The sequence below is a fragment of the Symphalangus syndactylus genome, chromosome 12, assembly GCF_028878055.3.
Source record: "Symphalangus syndactylus isolate Jambi chromosome 12, NHGRI_mSymSyn1-v2.1_pri, whole genome shotgun sequence".
Lineage (NCBI taxonomy): Eukaryota > Metazoa > Chordata > Mammalia > Primates > Hylobatidae > Symphalangus > Symphalangus syndactylus.
The window spans coordinates 86,905,902-86,930,345 of NC_072441.2; the positions used below are offsets into that span (position 1 = coordinate 86,905,902).

A 24,444-nucleotide genomic window follows, 5' to 3' on the forward strand; every position below is an offset into this window, starting at 1 on the left:
TTTGTTTTTCCCATATGGATATGCTATTTTCCTAACACCAGTTATATTGAAAGTCTATCATTTTCTCACTGTACTGAAATGCTTTGCTTGTCATAAAGCAAGTGCCCATATGGGCATGAGTCTTTGGGTATTTTCAGCTTCCATTTACTTACTTATTTCTGGCAACTAGCAATCCCCACCACAGTCACTATATCAGGCACAAGCAGGCTAATTGGTCCAAATTTAGGTTCAGGATCTTGAGTCTAGACTTGACGTAACATCCTCTGCATCCATAATAAGGGAGTAAATAGTATTTATTTTTGAGGCTTTTAGCTTCCCTAGATTGAATAACCAATTGTCGGGAGTGGAACCAAAGTAAAAGAAAACGCTTGCCACTAAGTAATGGCTGCAGATTGAAGGTAGCAGAGATTTTTGTCTGCACCTGTGTCATGAAAATAATCACAAAGAAAGAGTGCCATGGTCCGGGGTAAATTTAATCAGTTAATGTGCATAATAAATTTATCCATTATTTCATTTATTTCATAACATTCCCATAAGTAACAGAACTCAAAATTACATCAATACTCTTACATCTCTTATCAGAAAAGATTTGTCTCATGGTAGGTGCATTTCAGTGCTTCATAACATTTGCCTAAAAAAATCCTTAACTTTTACATCTTTTACTGTTATTATTATTATTTGAGATGGAGTTTTGCTCTTGTCACCCGGGCTGGAGTGCAACGGAATGGTCTCTGTTCATTATGCCTCCTGGGTTCAAGCTATTCTCCTGCCTCAGCCTCCCGAGTAGCTGGGATTATAGGCACCCACCACCATGCCCAGCTAATTTTTGTATTTTTAGTAGAGGTGGGGTTTTACCACGTTGGCCAGGCTGTTCTCAAACTCCTGGCCTCAAGTGATCTGCCCACCTCGGCCTCCCAAAGTGCTGGGATTACAAGCCTGAGCCACGGTTGATATCTTTAGATATTTAAAACATCTCTCAGTGCAGTGGATTTATATGCTGTTTTTTCCTTCCACACTTTGTACTCAATTCATGAATAGTGCAGGACACCCGGAAGTTGATTATCAGAATCTTATATCTGCAGGGACATTGTTCTTCTGATACTGGATAGTAGAAGGGTTGGACAGCTTCTCTAACAAGCTAAGTAGATGCCTGTGGTGACAGTTCCCAGTCTGAGTCACTTGCTTCTTATATCCCAACCTCTGGAACAAGGCAAATGGTATAGGTTTCTCCAGGGGTCACAGGATAAATTCCCCTGTTGAATTCTGGGGACACTGAGCCATTCTTCAAACAAGCAGCAACAACCCAAGATTATTTTTTCAAGGCAATTGTATTTCCCATCATTCTTCTAAATGCACTTTTCATGTCCTTGTTCCTCAGGCTGAATATGATGGGGCTGAGGAAGGGGGTTATGACAGTATAAGGGACTGCTGTGAGTGTATCATCTCCTGAGGCTTCTGGCTTCAAATAAACAATAGATGCAAAACCAAAGTGGATTATAACCACTGTAAGGTGGGAGGCACAGGTGGAGAAGGCCTTCTGCTTGCCCTCAGCTGAAGGGATCCTGAGGACAGCAGAAATAATGAAGACATAAGTCAGGATGATGAGCAGAAGGGTACCCAGCAAGCCAGAAACTGAGATCAGTGTTACAATGAATTCTGTGAGGTTACTGTCTATACAGGACAGCCTAATAACTGCCTGCATATGGCAGAAGAAGTGTTTGACAAGGTTGGGTCTGCAGAAAGAGCCTGTGCAGTCTCTTTAAGAGAGATAAAGAAGCCTGCAGTGCAAGCAGAGGCCACAAGTTGTCCACATACAATGTTGGTCATCAGCAGTGGATATCTTAGAGGGTTACAGATGGCCAGGAAGCGGTCATATCCCATCAAAGTGAGAATGATACAGTTTGTGCCACCAAGTCCCAAGAAGAAGCACATCTGTAAGCTACAACCTATGACTGAAATGCTTCTGTCCTTGGCCAGTAGATCTTCCAGCATCTTGGGGACAATGGTCAGTGTATAGCAGGTCTCAGAGAAGGAGAGTGCACTAAGGAAGAGATACATAGGGGTGAGGAGGGACCTGTCCACCCAAGTTAGACCCATGATGGTCAGATTACCTGCAAGGGTGAGAAAGTAGAGACAAAAGAAGACCACAAAAAGAAATGTCTGAACATGTGGGTACACAGAAAAGCCAACAAGAATGAATTCCTTCAGGATTGTCTGGTTGATCTTCATCGTTTGAATGTCTGAAATTTGAAGGAAACAACAGTAAACATTCAACTCCATTATCTTTTGATACCATCAAAGGAAAATTGTGATGACTAAGATAAATCATCAGAATTACAATTATCAGCTGCTTTTTCATGTAGTTTAGCAAAACTGTGTATATGTAGGTAATGTGTTTTTCTCATTTTCATCCATTCATTTTTTCCTTTATTCAGCAGCTAATTAGTGATGACTTAGTATATGACATCACATGTATATGACAAGAAGGCTTGCTCTGGCCTATTTTTAAAAGGATTTTATGAGCAGGTGATATAATATGGGAGGAAACACTCCGGTTGATGCTCAGATAAAGGAGGTTCAGATGCATTAGGTGAGCTTTATTTGGATGAGCTTCTCTAAACACAGAGAAAACCTTTAAGTGGCTAATAGAGTCAGGGTCCAACGCAGAAACTTCCACACAATGTATGGTCTATAAATATTTACTGCGTAAATATCAAGAATTGATTTCCAAGCAATTTTAGGACAAAACTTGGACAATCACTTGCAATTGTTGGAGAAACCCAAAGTCATTAACTCTTCTTGGAGAATATATTTAGGTCCTAGAATTTTAAAAGAAAGTTAAAAAAACATGTGTCATTATTTCTGCTTTGAGAAGAGGGAAAGAAGAAAGATAGAGTAGCCTAGGACTCTTAGGATTAATAGTAATTAATTAAATCTGTGGATGGTTTTGATAAGCAGACTATACAAGCATAGTGCAGGTGGCAATTGAGATTGTGTCTATTTTGTTAATTCCAAGCTCAGCATTCAAAGAAAATAAGTGGCATTTAATAATTGTACAAATTTTTCAATAATGCTACATCTGATTTAATCTCATAGTACTCTGATTTCTATAGCATGTTGTTTGTCCCTATATTTAACACATTGTTTCAGCCCTGTAGTATATTGAGCTACTGTTTTCCCTGTCCCTTATGTCAACATATTTAATAACTAGCATTTATGGAGTTTATATTTTTCCAAATTATTTCAAATGTTTATTGATTTTATTCTTCGCAGCATAAATATAAAGTGCATGGGAGAGCTGTGAAATGGGTAGGACAAGAGTGATTACTTATTTTAGAAATAAAATTATGTCTCGGAAGTGGCATATTTGTGACTAGAAGCAAAGAGTTTTGACTTGAATTGTATATTCTTTTCATTTATCAATGCTCAGTGCTTCAAGACAGAGACCATAAGTCTTATATTTTTGTATTTTTCAGGGTAATGACATGGAGCACTTTAAGAAGGTAATAATTCCTGGTGAATGTTAGATGGATGAGTTAATCATCAAAAAAGTGCTTAGTATATAAATGATTTTTGTTTTCCTTTGTTATTCAGCATTGTATAGCATTTGATTTTTGAGCATGGAGGTTAATAGACTTTCCACTCTAATTAGGTTTTGTTTAGGCTAAAATTAAGCATTTTCATGGCAGAGTCTAACTTATCACTGAGAGTCAGAAGACACAGTAGAAAAATGGTCTGAATTATAAGTGGTTCCTGAAATTATCCACAACTCTTTGGACCCTACTTTAAAGGTTCCTTTGGTTCTTTGTCTTCTTAGACCTTACAAGATTCTTACTCTCTGACAGTCATACATGAATCACATGATTTAATATTTTCTTATCTCCTACCAACTCTTTCTCCATTCTGTCTCCCTTTCACTCACTGTATCTACTCTTCTTAGTGAGCAGTCATTTCCCAATAAGAAGACCATTTTTCTGTTCTCTTACCTAAGGGAATATTATAGAGGACCATGTCTATTATAACCCGGGGCTTCCTCTTGAGGCCTTTTGGTGTGAGCCTCTTTAGTAACCACATTCAGTATGAGTATCTTTGGTTTCCAAATCTACTTGCAGATGATTGTTCTACTTTTTTCTATGATCAGCATTCTGCTACATTTTCAACTATTTCAGAGCCATCTTTTTCCTTCCAGAAATATTAGGCTTTAATAGGTTCCTTCTGCTTATTCCTAAGCCACTGGAAAAAATTCCTCTTATCAGTAGAGTGCTTCATACACCAAGGCTCCCAAGCACTCTTGACCCTTCACAGTAACTCTGTAAGAAAGGAAATTATGTGGATTCTAGAACTAAAGGATTAAATATAGCAAAGGGTAAATATGAAATAGATTAGCAAAACAATAAGTTATTTTAGTACTTGATGTCCTTGGTACAAAACCCAAGCTTTTTCTAACATGCCACCAGAAAAAAACAGTCTGAGTTTACACGTGTTCTACGTCTTCCAACACAGACCTGGGATTTGAGGCAGGGACTAGGGGGCAGTGAGGGGGTTGGAAGAGGTGCTGTTTTTAAAGTCACCGTTAAATTCATAAGCATTTCGAAAATGCAAATAATCACCAATACAAATTCCAAGATAGGTCTTTCCTTATCTAGTCCTTACTTGACTGTGTGCTAAATATTTCCTTGGTGAATCATCAGCAGTAGAGTATAAATGTCAGAATCTCTACTTCCGGTATATTCTAAATGTGTGCATGATTGTGTGTGTGTGTGTGTGTGTTGTGAGGATATTATGTCCCATCCTACCTCATCTATCTCTGAAGTTGTCCCTAAATCCACCTGTGTCAAATTTAATTTGGGTTATGAATCCACTGACATATATATATGTCATATATGACATACGTATGACATATATATACACACACACACACATACACGTACACACACACACTTTCCAAAGAGAAATGGTGATATGGAAAAGATACGTAATTTTATCCCAATGACTCTTTCTTTTTGTAGTGACAATTAGTTATGAGGAGAAGAGAGTAAAACCATCTAGAATAGTTTCCTCCCTTGTTTATTGTATCAGGCTCCAAAGCCAATTCACTGTCACGATTATATTCTTCCAAAAGATAATCTTCACAATATTGCTGGAAGCATAATTTTTTCACCACTCAAAAGAGACAGAGATTGATTTAATATGAAAAACACTGGTGCTAGCTTTGTGACATTGGGAAAGCTGCTGCATCTTCTGGATTTGAGTTTCCCCAGATGGGAAGTAAGAAAAAAGGTCCTGAGTTTATGCAAGCTTTAATATTCCATGGCTCTAGAGTTCTGTGACATGAGTTGTGAGGTTAGGCCATACGTGATGTGATCAACCCCCACTGCCCACTAAATTACAATGGTTTAGAACCTTCCTTTCTACTAATTTAGACGTATAGTTTGGTTATTGTAAGTGCTTGAAATTCCTGAGCTCTAGAGGTTTGGTTTTGGTTAGGAGATCCTAAGGGATTCCTCTCTCTATCATCAAAGAAAGCAGATAACTTCCTCACCCAACTTTGTAATTTGCTCTCATTAGTTACAGTGCTTTGTGTAACATGTGACTTGTAATACTCTTTTGGGAGTCTCTGGAGATTTTAAACTTGCAGAGTTTATATCCTGCCCATAAACAATGCTTTCTGCTACTTTATAAGTTTTGTTTTGGCAGGGAGGGTGAATAAAATTTGCAACCCTAATGCTTATTCGATTCATTCTTTCGCTGACAAAAATGCTCGCCTGGACCAGACTTTAGTCACACTCCTTTAAGCTCTCTTCTCAACTGGGCTTCAAATTGTCCATCCTTGTTGAGTCTGTACCACCTAGTTGTAGCAAGAACCTTGCTAAGTCAGTTTGGAGAGAATCCCTTACCCTTGATATTCAGTCACCCTCAACATCTAATAAAATTCCTCATCCTCCACCATCCTCTGGGTAATATCTAATCATCCTGGCCTGTCTTCAGCAAGTGTCCTGTTACATCAGTTCAGTGAGAATTCCCCCTTACTCCTGAAGTGGAGTCCTGTTCACTGACTCCACTACCCATCCTTTGGCTATGGATCCCCACTTTTCCACAATGTATTCAAAACTGAGCCCAGTATTAAATGAACGTCTGTTTTTCTCTATTACAATAGCTCCTGAATAAAATATATTTTGCTATCTTAAGTACTGCATAGTTCTGGATTTCATTGACACCACTCATCACAAATATACTCACTATTTCCCTTTCATCACTGACTCCCTTTCTGGGTACTTAAGAAAGATCTACAGTGTATAAAAGACTGCTCCAAGCATTTCAGGAGAACTCAAAAAAATACAAGAAATGATATCTTCTTACAAGAGGTTTATACTTCTTTGGAGGAAAGAAGGTTGTGCCTACGAAAAGTGTATTGTAGTAAGCAGCACTGTAGTAAGCTGAGAAATACAGCAATGATTAGATGAGGTAAGATAAAAACAGTTGGACCAGGTTGTCAGAAAGACATATAGAGTAGGGGTGTTAGGAAACACTTCTAAAAATAAGCAGCAAGTCGGTGGTATTTGCTCATGCCTGTAATCCCAGTGACTCAGGAGGCTAAGATGGGGAGGAGTGCCTTAGGCCAGGAGTTTGATACAAGCCTGGATAACATAGTGAGATCCCATCTCTAAAAATAAATAAAATAATAAATAAAATAGAGTTGAAATTCCAGTTTCCATTGTACTATAGGTTGTACTATCTTGTGGCAGTTCAGTACAAAGACATAATTAGATGGGAAATAAGTACTTGAAAAGATACTCAGCCTTATCATTTATTAGGCATTACAAATTAAAAACACAATATGATTCTACTACATAAGTGTTCAAATACTTAAAATTAAGAAAAAAAAAGATTGACCATACCAGTATTGGTGAGGATTTGAAAGAACTGTAACTCATACACTATTCTTAGAGATGTGTAAGTGATGAAATAGTCTGGAATTTTGAAAAATAATTTGTCAATCTCTTGAAAAGTTTAATCTATTCAGGTTCCCAGACAAGATGATGTGTATTCGCTATTTTTCTGTCCTTCTCTAAATACAACCAAATAACCTGGAGATAATTCAATAAACAATCATAAAATGACTCTAAAAGGTGAAAAAGAAAGAGAAGGTGGACTGACCACATACCTCAGGACTTGAAGAACAACACCACAGTAAGCTCCGTAGGATTTATTTTATCTCTCATTTATTTTATATCTCATTCCAGATTGGGATGTGGAAAGCCCTACAGCTCAAAACCTTGAAATGGCAACAGGCATAGACAAAAACAAAGAGAGGAAAGGTAAAATCCATTGTCTTTGGTCAAAGGAAAAGAAAAAGGAAGCCCAACAGAGGCTTCATAGGGACACTCATCACCAATGGCAATGAGAACTCTAATCTGTTTGTAGCTGCAATAACAAGAACGCTTGAATCCTCATTCAATCTCCATCTTGCACCAGCTATTTAGACCTCATCTGCCCATAGTTGCATGGCCAGCAGTGCCTAGAAGAGCAATCTATCCTCTGCCTCACACAAGCTGACAGTAGCAGGATGATCATTGCCAGAAAAACCTGGGAAGCTCAACTTGTCTCTTGGCCCAGTGCTGATAGGTGGTGAGCTCTTTGGCTCCAGAGTCTATGTCAACAAGGCCCAGGATGGTTTCCAGAACCTATGCACTAAGCCTAAATATGGAGACCTTACCATAATATTGAACGTGCCAAGATTCAACTGAAAATCATCCCTGATACCAAGAACCAATAATATCTCAAGTGAGTAAAGACAACCAACTGATGCCAGTACCAAGTGAACCAGATAGCAGAATTGAAAATGATTTTAAAGTAGCATCCATAAGATTGATTCAACAAGTAATTACAAATTTCCTTGAAACATATGAAAAAATAAAAATTATAAAAGCAATAATAAAATGGGATTACAGAAATGAAAAATATAATAAGTAATATCTCAAGTTACTTCAGATCTGCTTGGGAAGTTCCCTTTATATTGGGGACTGCTAAATATTTATTTACATATGGAGATAAATACCTAGCTATCATATATTATATATATTACTGTTTAAGCTCATTTAAAAAAATGTATTCAACGCAATTTAAACGCAATAGTAATTTGTTGTTTTACGTCTTCCACGAAAATATATCTTTTTTCTTTTTGAACATTTCTAATACACACACACACACACACACACACACAAAATACATATATGTTTTATGTGTATACATCTTTGGTTGACTGCCTTATACCTTTACTTATACTTTTCAACATTTATTTATAGTTTTGAACATTTCTAATACACACACACACACACACACACACATATATATGTGTGTGTATACATCTTTGGTTGACTGCCTTATACTGCTCTATAACAAAATGTTTATTGGTTGATTGTAAAATAAGTTTTTATTATACATTATATAAAAGAGAAAATATTAAGTGTGATAGTTAAAATTTTAAAGTAAAATTATCCCTGAATAAAAACACTGCTTTAAAACTACTTCATATATCCATGACTAGTATTTATTTTTATAAAAACAAAACAGATCAGAATCAATTTTATTGCAAAATGTTTTATTTTTACAAATAGAAACACTGGAAATGATTATTTATGGTAACATGAAGAAAGTCATTAAAGGAGCTTTAATGAATTTATTTTTTTAATAGTAATGCTACTTGATTCTTTGAATTCCATCCAAGTTATATACCATTCATAGATTAATGATCTATCACTTAAAGTTCAATTTAATAATTTAATTGGAGGATAATTTTATCAGTTCCTTTTTCTATGTTCCCAAAATAATAAGGACTCTACTTGACCTGTAAAAAAAGGTATTCACTGTTTTTCATTAACATTCAGTTTTCTTTCAGTTTCTGAGTAATTTGTCATAAGTTTTCCAGTTATTATCAAATGATTGTTAGGTATGATTGTTCAGCTCTTTCTTCTGAACACTTTGTTTACTGTTTTATGTCCAGAAGTTTGGGAGAAATGAAAATACTATTGATTTCAATCACCTTGGTTCATAGATATTTTGGTAAAATCCTTTTAGCCTATAATATGCTTTAGCTATTTATACTCTTCTATTCACCCCATCTCCCATGGAGGTGTTTGTGGAGACCATGTAGGAACCTGGGATTTCCACCCTTACTTGGAAGAAGCAAGGCACTCCGTGGTGTCAAAGATGCCTACTGCAGAGTCAGGACTTTCACCACTTCCCAGAGGTAATAAAAGTGAAGTAGAAGTTCCTCTTCAAAGGGACTTTCCTCCCAGTCAAATTGAGAATAAATAGTAACCTCTCTGGGAAGCAAAATTTACTCAAATACCTGTGCTAATATTCTTAAATATCTGCTAGCCATAATAAAGAAATCAAAATACTTTGTGTTTTTAGCTCCTACATTTTAGCCTAAGATATCTGCTCTGGCATGCCTAAACAGGTCCAAGCAAGCATTAGGTCATAGCCTGTTCCTCTTCCTCATTTGGAGGTGTTTTTGCCTTTCTCAGCATTCCACAAGTTACTTCCTCTTGTCCTTTGTTCTCCTCTGCTTTCACCTCTTTGGGAAAGTTCTAAGTTGCTAGCCAGTTGGGGCAAGGGTAGAATGTGAGGTCTTGTTCTAGCTGATGGAAACTGGACACAGCTGTAGGGTGGATGCATCAGGTTATAAATGACCCTGTCTCCTTTGTTCGTGTGTGCTCTCTTGGCAAGACTGCTAGCAAGTGGAATCCTTTCTGCAGAAAGTAAATTAGCCTTGCTGAGAGATCCTTTGTCTCAGTGTCAATTCTTATGACACCGAATACCCATTCCCAACATAATCCTCAGTGATGTCAGTGGAGGCTAAGGGAGCTCTAAAGGGGCACCCCTTCGAGATGGTCTAGGTAGAGTAAGCAAAAGAGAGTGGGGAGCTGGAAATCCCACCCAGCCCAGCAGTAAGGAGGATTCTGTCGCTGTCCCTGAAGTCAACAAAGGCTGAATGGAGAATCTGGACTTCTAGCCTAATCTAGTAGTAAACGTCAGCACTCCCACTTTCCCCTGTTGGAGCAGTGTTAGAAGAAGCCAGGTAAAACAGAAGGTTTAGGCCGGGCATGGTGGCTCACACCTGTAATCCCAGCACTTTGGCAGGCAGAGACAGGTGGATCACGAGGTCAGGAGATTGAGACCATCCTGGCTAACATGGTGAAACCCTGTCTTTGCTAAAAATACGAAACAGAATTAGCCGGGCATAGTGGCAGGCGCCTGTAGTCCCAGCTACTCGGGAGGCTGAGGCAGGAGAATGGTTCACACCTGGGAGGTGGAGGTTGCAGTGAGCTGAGATCGTGCCACTGCACTCCAGCCTGGGAGACTGAGTGAGACTCTGTCTCCAAAAAAATTAAAAACAACAACAACAACAACAAAAACCAGAAGGTTTAAATGAGATCCAAAGTGTCATAACAAGATAACTCAAATACCCAGGTTCCAATAGAAAATAGCTCATCATGTTAAAAACCAAGAAAATTTCCATTTACTTTTTCTTTTGTTGCTGTTGAGCAAATACTAAACAGGATAAAACCAAATAATTCTATACCAAGACACATCATAGTCGAACTTCCGAAACACTAAAGACGAAAATATCTTGAAATTAGCAAGAAAAAGTGACATTTTACCTACAGGGAAAAACATGTTTAGTAAAGAAGTGAACATTTTTGGCAGTTGATGAGTGATATGTGTTTTCAGTATTCCCTTAAAGCATGAGCCCTTAACGGAAAACTAAATTATCAGTTTAGCCAACAGCTCCAGCTTAATATCATTTAATTGTCTGAATATCAGATACAAATGGTCTAACTCTGACAATCATCTCATTTCAAGCTTTTAGCATCAAAAAGAATACCAACTCATAAGTAAGACACATTGAGGTATAGTTATAATGCAGTTTACTTGTCTCAAAGGACATATGTCTTTTTTAGGAACTGACATATATAGTATTTTATTTAACTTAAACACAAATTCACATATTTACTTTTAATGGAAATAAGAGTTAGGTTTATGACAGTCATAAAAACAGAGTTGACTCATCCAAAAGTGAACATCACATTTCATTTTAAAAAGCATCATAAACCAAGGTAATTTTATAACGTATATTTTCTCTAAACTGCAAATATTTATTGATTCTCTCTTCAATGGAAAATTGTTTCCCTGGCTATTAAAAAGTCAAAAAATAACAGATGTTTGCAAAGTAGTGGAGAAAAGCGAATGCTTATACACTGCTGGTGGGAATGTAAATTAGTTCAGGCACTGTAGGAAGTAGCCTGGAGATTTCTCAAAGACCTAGAGGCAGAAATTTGACCCAGCAATACCATTACTGGGTATATACCCAAAGAAATATAAATAATTCTACCATAAAGACACAAGCATATGTATGTTCATCACAGTACTATTCACAATATGAAAGACATGGAGTCAATCCAGATGTTCATCAATGGTAGAGTGGATAAGGAAAATATGGTACATGTACACCATGGAATACTACACAGCCTTAAAAAAGAATGAGATCATGTCCTTTGTAGCAACATGGATGAAGCTGTAGGCCGTTATTCTAAGCGAACTAACGTAGTAACAGAAAACCAAATACTGAATGTTCTTATTTGTACGTGGGAGCTAAACACTGAATACACATAGGCACAAAGAAGGAAAAAATAGACACCAGGGCCTAATTGAGGGTGAAAGGTGGCAGGAGGGTGAGGATTGGAAAATTATCAGGTATTATGCTGATTACCTAGGTTACAAAATTATCTGTACATCAAACCCCTGTGAAACGCAATTTACTCATGTAAAAAACTTGCACATATACCCCTTGAACCTAAAAGAAAAGTTGGACTGTAAGCAAACAATAGCAAAACACCTAAAAAAAATTAGCGACAATACCACATGCTGACAAGGCTGTGAAGACACAGAATCTCTCGTAAATTGCTGGTGAGAATGCAAAATGGTGCAGCTACTTTGGAAAAATAGTTTGTCAGTTCCTTTTTAAACGAAACATATACATACCATACCACCTTATAATTACTTTGGGCTTTTCTCTCAGGGAGATAAAAATTTACATCTATACAAAACCCTGTATTCAAATGTTAATAATAGCTTTGTTTGTAATAGCCCAAAACTGGAAATTAAAAGATGTCCCTCAATAGATGAATGGTAAAACAAACTGTGGTATATCCATATCATGGCATATTTCTCAGCATTAAAAGTAAATGAACTATTGATACTGATTTAGATGAGTCTCAAGTGTATTACGTTGAGGAAAAAAATTGTAAAAAGTCACATACTTTATGATTCTATTTATATAAAATTCTGCAAATAGCAATTATAAAGAATGAAAACAAATTAGTGTTTGTCAGGGGTCATTAATGGTGAGGGTAGGTGGTGAGTGTGACTATAAAGAAGTAGCACAGGAGAGATGGGATACATCTTGATTTTGGTGATGGTTAAATAAACCTACGCATGCCATACAGTAGCATAAAAATATATGCATATTCCAATATCAATTTCCTGGTTTTCTTATTGTCTTATAATTATGAAAAATGTAATGATTGAAGTAAACTAAATTAAGATTTTAAAAAAAGAATCATTTTCCAAGAAGACCTTGTCAAGCTTTTGTATCTGCAATTCACATCAAGAAGACAATATATTTTAAAACTGAGATATTATTTAATACAGTAGGATGCACAGATCACGAATGTAGAGTGAGTGTTGACAAACTCATGTGCATAAAAAATCAAATCTGAATGCAAGATCCAGACCATTTTTATTACTCCCGAGAGATCCCTCATGTTCCTTTCCAATCAAAATGCCAGAGAAAATCACTGAGCTGATTTCTGTAAGCATTATAACATTTTCTTGTTCTGTAAACTCACACATGGAATCACACTGTATATGTATTCTGTTGCTTCTCTCTTCTTTCACTCAACATGTTTTTCAGATTTATCCATGCTGTTGCATATTGATTCTTTTTAATTGCTAGGTATTATTTCATTGTACGAATATTCCACAACCTATTTATTTACTTGCTTATAAACATTGGGCTATTTCTAGTTTTTCATTATTATGAATTAAACACTAAAACTTATTTCTACAACAATGTGGAAATATATATACTCATCTATGTTTAACTAAATAGAAATGGGTATTTCTTATAAAGTAGTTATATAATTTCCTCTGCCTTTCTGCTCCTTGATGAGCAGTTTTTAATTTTCATAGTTCCATTTATTAATTTTCTAAGTCTATGTGTTTTATGTTCTGGCTAAAAAATCTTTTCCTACCCTACAATAATGAAGATATTCCCCTATGTTGTATTGTAGACACTTTATATTTTTGTTTCTTCATTTGGGCCTGTGCTCCATTTTGTACAACTTATGTATATAAAACAAAATAGGGGGTTGGTTTTGTTTTTCTTATACCAAAATGCGGTTATTTCAGTACCATCTGTTGGAAAGATTTTCCTTTCTTCATTTCATTGCACAGGCACATTTGTGGAATTTAAATTGGGATATATGTATGAGTTTAGAATTAGCCTATGAATTTCTATAGCAAAGTTTGTTGGAATTTTGATTAAGAAGGCATCAAATATATGGATAAGTTTGAGGGATTCATATGTTTACAATATCAAGTTTTTAAATAAATTAATATTGCATGTATCTCCATTTATTTGGGTTTAACTTAATTTTTACCCATTAATTTTATAGTTTTAAGTATAGGATACTTTATCATTTTTGTTAAATTTAATTCTAATTGTTTTATATTTTTGATGCTACTAAAATTGACATTTTAAAAGTTCATTTCTTATTTCTGTTACTAATATAAAAAATTGATTTGGTCTGTCATCTATTTATTTACCTATCAATCTATCGTAACCTGAGATCTTGCTAAATGAACTTATTAGTTCTAGTAGCTATTTTTGTAGATGTAGTGATATTTTCTAGGTACTCAGTCACATCATCCGCAAATAAAGTTTAATTATTCCCTCCAAGTAATTGTATCTTTTATATCTTTTTCTTGCATTAGTGCACTGGTTTGGGCTTTTAATAAGACATTGTACATAGTTGGCAACAATGGACATCTCAGGAGAAGGAGTTCAATATTTTGCAGTGAAGTGTGATGCTAGCTTTATATTTTTCATAGAAACAAAGTATTTACCAAGAATAAATATTGATTTTTACAAATACATTTTTTCACAAATATTGAGGTGAATAGATTAATGTTTCACCTTTTGTTCGGTTAGTGTAGTGAATTATATTAATGTATTTTCAAAAAGTAAATCAGTCCTGCACTCAGAATAAATCCCCTTCGACATGGAATATTATCTTTTATATACATTGATGTAATATGTTCTCTATTATTTTGTTAGAAACATTTTTGAAAGTATTTTAATATATTATAGTGGTCTCTAATTTTGTTTTCTGATAATATGCTTCTTGGGTTTCAGTTTTAGTGCTATTCTGGTTTCATAAAATGAGATATTAATGATTCTCCAACATTTTATCTCCTGAAACAGTTTGTGTAAGCTTGTTTTATCTTTTTTCTTAAGTAATAAAACAACCTTGGACTAGAGTTTTCATCCTGGGAAGTTTTGTAGTTTAAAATCAATTGTTTAGACATATTTTCTATTTTTGGTAGGCTATGGTTTTAAGAGAATTTGTTAAAATCTAAGTTTTCTCATTTATTGACAGTAACTTGTTCCCAATATTTGTAGGACCTGAATAAATATTCTCTCTTTCATCACTGCTTTTGTAATTTCTTTCTTTTTATTCCTGCTCAGTCTTCTTAGGGATTTATCAATTTCTCTAAGAACTGCAAAGACTCAAACTGTGATATTGCTGATTTTCTTTTTGCTCTTTTTTAATTGTTTACTTTTCACATCCTCATTTTCTTCCTTCTCATTATTTTTGGGTTAAATTTACTTTTTCTTTTACATTCTTAATTTTAAGCTTAGATTATTATTTTATTACTATCTTCTTTACTAATATCAGAATTTAAAACCATCTGTCTTCACTGACAATATGATTCTATATCTAGAAAACACTAAAGACTCCACCAAAAGTCCACTAGAGCAGATAAATAATTTTAGTGCTATTCCTACCAAACTACCACATCATTCTTCACAGAATTAGAAAAAAAGTATTCTAAAATTCACGTGGAACCAAAAAAAGATCACAAATAGTCAAAGCAATTTGAAGTAAAAAGACAAAGCTGGAGGAATTACAACACCAAACCTCAAACTATACTATGAAACTGTTAAGACTTTAAGAATCTAGTAACCAAAGAAGCATGGTGCTGGTACAAAAACAGACACATAGATGAATGGAACAGAAAAAAAACCTCAGAAATAAAGCCTCACACCTACAACCATCTGATCTTTGACAACACTAACAAAAACAAGCAACGGAGAAAGGACTCCCTATTAATCAAATGGTGCTGGGATAACTAGCTAGCCGTATGCAGAAGATTGAAACTGGACTCTTACTTTTCACCACATATAAAAATCAACTAAAGATGAATCAAGGATTTAAAGGTGAGACCCAAACTATAAAAATCCTAGTAAAAAATCTAGGAAATAACCCTCTTGATATTGACCTTGGCAAATAATTTTTGGCTAAGTCACCAAAAGCAATATCAATGAAAACAAAAATGGACAAATGGGCCTAATTAAACTAGAGTTTCTGCACAGCCAAAAATAAAAATAAAATAAAAAACACTATAAATAGAGTAGACAGATAACCTACTGAGACCTGCTGCATGGGAGAAAATATTCACAAACTATGCATCAGACAAAGGCCTACTATCTAAAAATCTATAAGGAACTTAAACAAGTCAATAAGCAGAAAACTTATAATTGTATTAAAAATGAGCAAAAAACATGAACAGATACTTCTCAAAAGAAGACATACGATTTGCCAATTAACATATGAAAAAACGCTCAGCATCACTAATCATCCAACAAATGCAAATCAAAACCATAATGAGATACCATCTCCCAAAAGTCAGAATGGCTATTATTAAAAATTCAAAAACCAACAGATGCTGGTGAGGCTCAGAAGACTAGGTAATGTTTATATACTGTTGGTTGGAATGTAAATTAGTTCAGCCACTATGGAAAGCAGTTTAGAGATTTTTCAAAGAACTTAAAACAGAGCTACCATTCAATTCAGCAATCTTATTACTGGATATATTAAAACAGAGCTACCATTCAATTCAGCAATCTTATTACTGGATATATACCCAAAGGAAAATAGATCATTATACCAAAAAGACACATGCACTCATATGTTCATCATCATGCTATTCACAATAGCAAAGACATGGAATTAACCTAGGTTCCCATCAATGGTGGATTGGCTAAAGAAACTGTGGTACATATACACTATGCAATACCAAGCAGCCATAAAAAAGAACAAAATTATGTCCTTTGTAGGAACATGGATGGAACTAGAGGCCATAGCCCTAAGTGAATTAATGCAGAAACAGAAAGCCAAATACTGCATGTTCTCACTTGTAAGTGGAGCTAAACATTGAGTACACATGGACATAAACATGGGAACAATAGAAAACTGTGGACTATCAGAGGAGGAAGGAAATGATGGCAGCATGGGTTGAAAAACTACTTATTGGGTACTATACTCACTATCTAGGTGCAATACACTCATGTAACAAACTTGCACATATACCCCCTCTATCTAAAATAAAAGTTGAAATTTAAAAAAAATTTAAACTATAAATTTTCCCTTAAGCAATTTTTAGGTGCATTTCATAAACAAAACAATTTTTGTTTTTATTATCGAGGTAGAAATGTTTCCTTATTGAACTTGTGTATTACTTTTTGACCGTAAACTATGTAAAAAAAAAAAAAAAAGAGAGAGAGAGAGAGACAGTTATTAGCCTGGCTTTCTTCATTTGCCCACCGCTTGTACCAATTACTGCATCCAGAGACTTATGTACTCAGATTGGCCCAGTTAATATTAGGTGGCCCTCCTAGATTGAGACATGGGTTGAGAGAAAAGGATATTAAGCAATAAATATGGGGAATAGGGATGTTGTATGTGAAATAAAATAGAGATAGTAAGAATGGAGTGAAAAGATCCAGTTATTCCTCCCATAGGTAAAAATTATGAAACATGGACAAAAGCATTAGAAACAATGATATGAAGTCATTAGAAAAAACAAAGGCAGTCATGAACTTGAGGAGCAGTTAATATTAAAATACTGCTATTTTATATTATCAGTAAGAACTGTGGGTTTGAAGCTTTATTGTTTAGGAACGGTCTCCAGCATACCCTACGCAACCCCTAAGAGGGCAGATTATAGAGTTTAAAGCAGACACAAAACTGGAAATTTAGAAGGGCCATTTTGTAAATGACAGAGCTACAGAAGAGCTAAAATACCAAATCTGACTATTATCTCTGCAAAAGCCCTGACTTATCACGGGAAGCTCAGTGGAAGATAAAATACATAGACAAGGAAAAAGGAATATACTCTTGAAAGACTGAATGACTTTTGGTAATATTTGTGAGTTTGATAGTTTATAAGCATTCCCTGAGTGTATTTCTCTGGTACCATATAGATTTGAAGGCTGCAAGTGGACACCATATTGGCTTAAGTTGTTAGACAGCAGAATTCAGAAGTGTTAAAGGAACTACAGATCTAAGAAAATACAGAGAGAAAGAGTCTCAAGATCTGAGGATAAATTCTGTACAAATATTTGCTGCCAGCTAAGCTATATGCAGATAGCTAAACTCTACATTCAGTGGAGATAATCAGGAGGCCAGACTAGAAAAGAAAGATAAAAGAAATAAAGCAGCATCTTGAAGCCAAACAACATGAAAAAATACACAAATTGCTGCAAGAAGTTGGTAATAAATATTTTTCATTGGTCCAGAAAAATGAACTGCCTGTTAGATACAAAAAAAGAGTAACTCCCCAAAAAATCAGATTTTAGAATTACCACAATTTCTTTTTAAAATGTTCGGTTTTCAACCAAAAATATTTACTAATACAAAAACTTTGTAAACTACTTATACACAAGAAAAAATGTAGCCTATAGACGTTGATGTCAAGTGAACTCACAATTTGCATTTTGCAGTATTCACATTCACATTTTTGAGAAATATGCTCAAAGAATAAAGGGAAAATATGCCAATAAAGAGTAAATATGTAGATTATTAGTAGAGCAGTGGAAATTATAAAAAGAAACCAATTGGATATCTGGAGCTTACAAGTCCAACAATAGCTGAACTGCAAAGTGTGTGAAATGGCCTCAACAACAAATTAGAGATAGTAGAAAAAAGAATAAGTGAATCTGAAGCAATTTTAATAGCAATTATCTGATCTGAAAGAATACAGAAGAGAAAATATAAATAAAATAAACAAATCAGACTTTTTCTTTTTTACAGGGTCTCACTCTGTTACCCAGGCCAAAGTGTGATCATAACTCACTGCATCCTTGACTTTCTGGGCTCAAGCAATCCTCTTGCCTAAGCCTTCTGAGTAGCTGGGACTACAGACATGTGCCACTATGCCCGGCTAATTTTTTGATTATTTATAGAGACAGAGTTTCACTATGTTGTCAAGGCTGGTCTCAAATTTTTGGAATCAAGCATTCTCCTACCTCAACTTCCCAAACTGATGGAATTACAGGTGTAAGCCACCATGCCCAGCCTCTTTTAGACTTTTGAGACAATATTAAATGATCCAACATATATGTAATTGAAATCTCAGAAAAAGGCAAAAAGAAAGAAGACTTCAAGATGGCTAACTAGAAGAATTTCAGGCCTGTATCCTTCATTTAGAAGAACCAAAATAGCATGTAGACAGTCACACTGCACATGCATTATCCAAGAGGGAACACTGGAATTCAACAGAGAAGCAACAGGAAACATCAAAAGCAGAGAAACAGAAGGGAGAGTGGTAGTGTGCCTGGCCAAGTTCAACTGGGAGCCAGGAGTGACTTCCCATCATGGGAAAAGGGTAAGTGAGAGACCTCTAGCAGCCCACATTTGCACAATGGAATCATACAAACCTGGCCACAAGAGAATTCGTTGATCCTCCCAACTCCTAAAATGAACATAGGGAGCTCCTGGGAGACTGTGGGATGGAACTGCTCCAGAAAGGGAACTCATAATGAGTCTCACACCCTGTCTGAGACATAATTGGCTACAGTAAAATGCCAGCTTCAAAACTAATCTTTGGCAGACTCCCATGATTTCCTGGGTCCCAGAAATGCTGGGACTGAGGTATTTCAGAAATTCAAGCTATCACTTCTGGAATGGAATAATGAGCTGGGGGTACTCCCAACACTGGAACTAAGAAGTGAACAAGGTGTGGGCTACAGCTGCAAGTGCGAGGAAGCAAGTGCTACCAGGACAGAGATGGGAATCTGAGTGGGGCACAAGTTGCCACTGAAACTTGGTCACTAGCTGGTTGGGGCTCCTGTAGCAGGAGCAGGAGTGTGAGCTAGTCATGGGCTATCACCACTAAGCCTGGAAAGCAAGCCTTGTTGAGACAGGGAAATGAGAGGGACACTCTTTGCTGGCCTTGGCAGTGGTCACTGAGGATGGCCCAACCCTCTCCACTAGCAGGGCCTCAACATGGATGGTACTACCCCTCACTGAACACTCCACCTGGGGCCTGATGATTGCCCCTCCCAGCAGGCAAGTGCCTGCTCTCATCATTGGTGGGGCTGGAGCACTGCGTGACCAAACCTGGTTTTGCCCCCCACCCCAAGAGCACATCTCCTGAAGTCCTGGAAATTGCCCAATCCAATCCACCATGTTGGACACCTGAGCACTCCTGGGTGCCCAAGTTTTGGTATAAACTTCTAGCTGTTACCACCTGTATTCATTTTCATACTGCTATGAAGAAATACCCAAGTCTGGGTAATTCATAAAGAAAAAGGTTTAATGAACTCACAGTTCCACATGGCTGGGGAGGACTCACAATCATGGTGGAAGGTGAAGGAGGAGCAAAGTCACATCTTACATGGCAGCAGGCAAGAGAACATGTGCAGGGGAACTGCCCTGTATAAAAAACCATTAGATCTCATGAGACTTATTCACTATCATGAAAACAGCATGAGAATAAACTGTCTCCATGATTCAATTACCTCCTCCTGGGTCCCTCCCATGACAAATGCTGATTATGAGAGCTACCATTCAAGATGAGATTTTGATGGGGACACAGCCAAGCCATATCCACCACCTCAGATGGCACCTACCTGAAGGCCTGAAGACTGCCCCACCAAGCCCATCACATTCAGTGCCAACATCAACACATACCATACAGGACCCAGAGAATCATCAAACCACAGCTATTGCCATCACTCACACCATGCCAGCTTCCCTGTGTCCTGAGAACCTCACCACTCACCCAGTCTACTACTGCCACTACTGAATCCAAATAAGTCACATGGAGGCCAAATAATTGGCTCGCCAGTAACTGCTAACACAGGTGTCAGTATATACCACCCTGGTGTGTAAAGATAGGCACTCTCAGTCCACAGCTGCCACCACTGGGGCCTGATGACTAGCCCAACTGGCACCCTAGACTGCAGCACCATTTAGCACAGCCTCCTTTAATAACCACACCTTAATCCACCAAGGAAATCACAGATGCCACTAACCCTATTTGTAGGCAAAGAAATCATACAAAGACTACACTAATGCACACACCTAGATTCAAAGCCAAAGTACCCTACCCAGCCAACACCATAGATACATCTTCAGGAAAAAGTCCTCCCCTACAAAAGTAAATTCAAAAATTGAAAGAAGTGATGGTTATATCAGATGAGCAGATATAAATGTAAGACATAAAAAATATGAAAAATCAAGGAAATTTAACACTTCTAAAGAAACATGTTAAACCTCCAGCAACAGATCTTAAATTTTTAAAAAATGTTAAAAATTTTTTAAAATTCAAAATTCAGGAAAAAGAATTAAAAATATTTATTTTCAAAAAGCTCAGTGAGACCAAGAAAATTGTGAACAACAATATAAAAAGCTACAAAAATAATAAAGGATGTAAATAAGAAATAGATAGGTTGTTTAAAAATAAACCAATTAGAAACTCCAGAACTGAAGAATTCATTGAAGGAAATACAAAATACATTTACAAATGACGACAATAGACTAGATCAGGCAGAAGAAAGAACCTCAGAACTTGAAGACAGGTCTTTTAAAAATGATCCAGCCAGACAAAAATAAAGAAATAATAAAAAAATGGCAAAGACTTTGTAACATTTGAGATAATATAGAGCAATCAAATATTCAAATTATCAGTGTCTTCTAAGGCAAAGAGGCAATAAAAGAATTCAAAAACCTATTTTAACAAATGATAGATAAAATATTTCCTACTTTAGCAAGATATGTAGACATTCAGATATAAAAGGCTCAGTGATTCCTAGCAAGATATAATGGGAAAAGTGCTTCCCCATGGCACATTATAGTCATATTTTCTAAAGTCAAAGAAAAAAGGTGAATTCTAAAAATTGGAAGAGAAAAGCATCGAGTAATCTATAAAGGAAAATCCATTAGATAAAGAGTGGATTTCTCAGTAGACACCTTATAGGCCAGAAGAGAATAGGATATTTTCAAAGTGTGGAAAGGAAAAAAAAAGCTAACAACAAATAATACTATGTCAAGCAAAATTATCTTTCATAAATGAAGATGAAATAAAGTCTTTCCCAGATAAGCAAATGCTGAGGAAATTCATTGCCATTGAACTGACCCTAAAAGAAATGCTCAAGGAAGTCCTAAACCTGGAAGAAAAAAGAGAACATCACGGAAACGCATGAAGGTATAAAACTCACTGGTAAAGTAATCGCACAAAAGATAAAGAGAAAAGACTCAAATGATACCACTACAGAAATCCACCAAATCACAAAGGTAGTCAATATAGGAAAAAGAAAGCAACAAAGAATATAGAAAACAAACAGAAAACAACTAATGATATGACAGCCTCACAATTACTAATAACCTTGAATGTAAATGGATTGAATTTTCTATTTAAAAATATGGAATAGATGAATGGATTTAAAAAAACATGATCAAACTATATGCTGCTTAGAAAAAAACTGGCCTTAAGGAAAAACTTAAGAATTTTTTTTTAAATCATGAAACAAATGAAAATGGAAGCACAACACACCAAAACCAGTGGGATACAGCAAAAGCAGTGCTAGGAAGGAAGTTTATAGCAATAAATGCCTACATCAAAAAAAAAATAGAAAGATAACTTAACAGTCTAACAATGCACCTCAAGGAACTTGAAAGGCAAGAACAATTCAAACTTAAATTTAGCAGAAAAAAAGAAGGAATAAAGATCAGAGCAAAAGTAAATGAAATAGAGACTAAAAAATTACAAGGGTCAACAAAATGAAAAGTTAGTTTTCTATAGAGACAAACAAAATTGATAAACCACTAGTTCAAATAATGAAGAAAAGAAGAGAGAAGACTCAAACAAAATTGGACATTAAAAAGAAGACATTTCAACTGGTACGACAGAAATTCAAATGATCATCACACACTATGCTGACATATATGCTGACAAACTGGAAAATCTAAAGGAAATCGATAAATTTCTGGAAATATCCAACCTCTCAAGGTTGAGTCAGAAAGAAATAGAAAACCTGAACTGTCCAATATCAAGTAGGGAAGTTGAATTGGTTATAGAATGTCTCACAACAGAGATAAGCCCAGGAGCACATGTATTCACATGTGTATTCTACTAAATGTACAAAGAACTAATACCAATTCTTTTGAAACTATTCTAAAAAATTAAAGAGTATGAAATTTTTTTCTAACTCATCCATGAGGCCAGCATCGCCTTGATATTACAACCAGATAAGGATACAACAACAACAACAGCACACCATAGGCCAATATTCTGATGAACACAAATGCATAAATCCACAACAAAATACTAGCAAATGGAATCTTGGAGCTCATAAGAAATATATATACGATGATCAACATATTTATACTGGGCATGCAAGGATGGTTCATCATATGCAAATCAATAAACATGATACTTCACATTAATGGAATGAAGCATAAAAACCATATGATCATCTCAATAGATGTAGAAAAAGCATTTGCTAAAATTCAACATTGCTTTATGATAAAAACTTTCAACAAAGTAGGCATAGGAGCAACATACCTCAAAATAATAAAGGCTATATATGATAAACCCACAGCTAACATCATATGAATGAAGAAAATGTGAAAACCTTTGTTCTAAGATATGAAACAAGGATGCCCACTTTCCCCAAAACTATTCAACGTGATACTGGAAGTTTCAGCCAGAGAAATCAGGAAAGAGAAAAACCAAGGCAACCAAATTGGAAAAGAGGAAGTCAAATTGTCCCTCTCTGCTGTTGATATAATCTTATATATAGCAAAATCTAAAGGGTCCACCAAAAACTACTAGATTTAAATGCAGTAAAGTTGCAGGGTACAAAATCAATGTAAAAATTCAGTAGCATTTCCATATATCAATAATTATCTAGCCGATACAGAAATCAAAAGTCAATAACCTTTATAATAGCTACCCTCCTCCAAAAAATACAGAGGAATAAATATAACCAAGGAGGTAAAAGGTCTCCACAAGGAAAACTATAAAACATTGATGAAAGAAATTGAAGATGACACAAATGAAAAAACATCCCGTGGTCATGGATGGGAAGAAATAATAGCAAAGAACAAGAAAAAAAATACTAAAATTTATAGAAGCCCCAGACAAGCCTGAATAGCTAATGCAATTCAGGGCAAAAAGAACAAAGCTGGAGGCATCACATTATTTGACTTCAAAATGTATTACAAGGATATAGTACCCAATACAGCATGCTGTTGTAGAAAAATAGACACAAGAACCCATGGAATAGAATAGAAATTCCAGAAAGAAAGCCACATACTTAGAGCCAAATGATCTTCAACAAAGCCAGTGAGAACTTACATTGAAGACAGGACATGTTCTTCAATTTATGGTGCTGGAAAAATTGGATAGCCACATGCAGAAGAATGAAATTAGACCCCTATTTCTCACCATAAACTCAAAATTGATTAAGGACTTAAACATAAGACCTTAAATGATAAAACATTAGAACAAAACCTAGAGAACTATTTCCTGGACATTGGTTTAGGCAAATAATTTATAAGTAGGACATCAAAAGAACAGGTGACAACAACAACAACAAAAAGGGACCACATTAAACTAAAAAGCTTCTGCACAGTAAAGGAAACAATCAAAAAAGCAGAGAGCAATCTTTTGAATGGGAGAAAATATTTGCAAAATATTTGTCTTGCAGGGAAATTATATCCAGAATATACAAGAAACTCAAACAACTCAGCAGGAAAAGAACCCCAAATAATCCCATTAAAAAGTGGGTAAAGAACATGAATAAAC

The 24,444-nt window shown here is 35.7% G+C and overlaps 1 protein-coding gene across 1 annotated transcript; it reads right to left on the bottom strand.

The window, feature by feature from the left end:
- Positions 1-1,309: 1,309 nt before the first annotated feature.
- Positions 1,310-2,280, bottom strand: OR10X1 (olfactory receptor family 10 subfamily X member 1). Its single transcript, XM_063628157.1, is given in 2 exon segments — positions 1,310-1,749; positions 1,752-2,280. Coding segments are annotated over 2 exon segments (969 nt in total).
- Between the last annotated feature and the right edge of the window lie 22,164 nt (positions 2,281-24,444).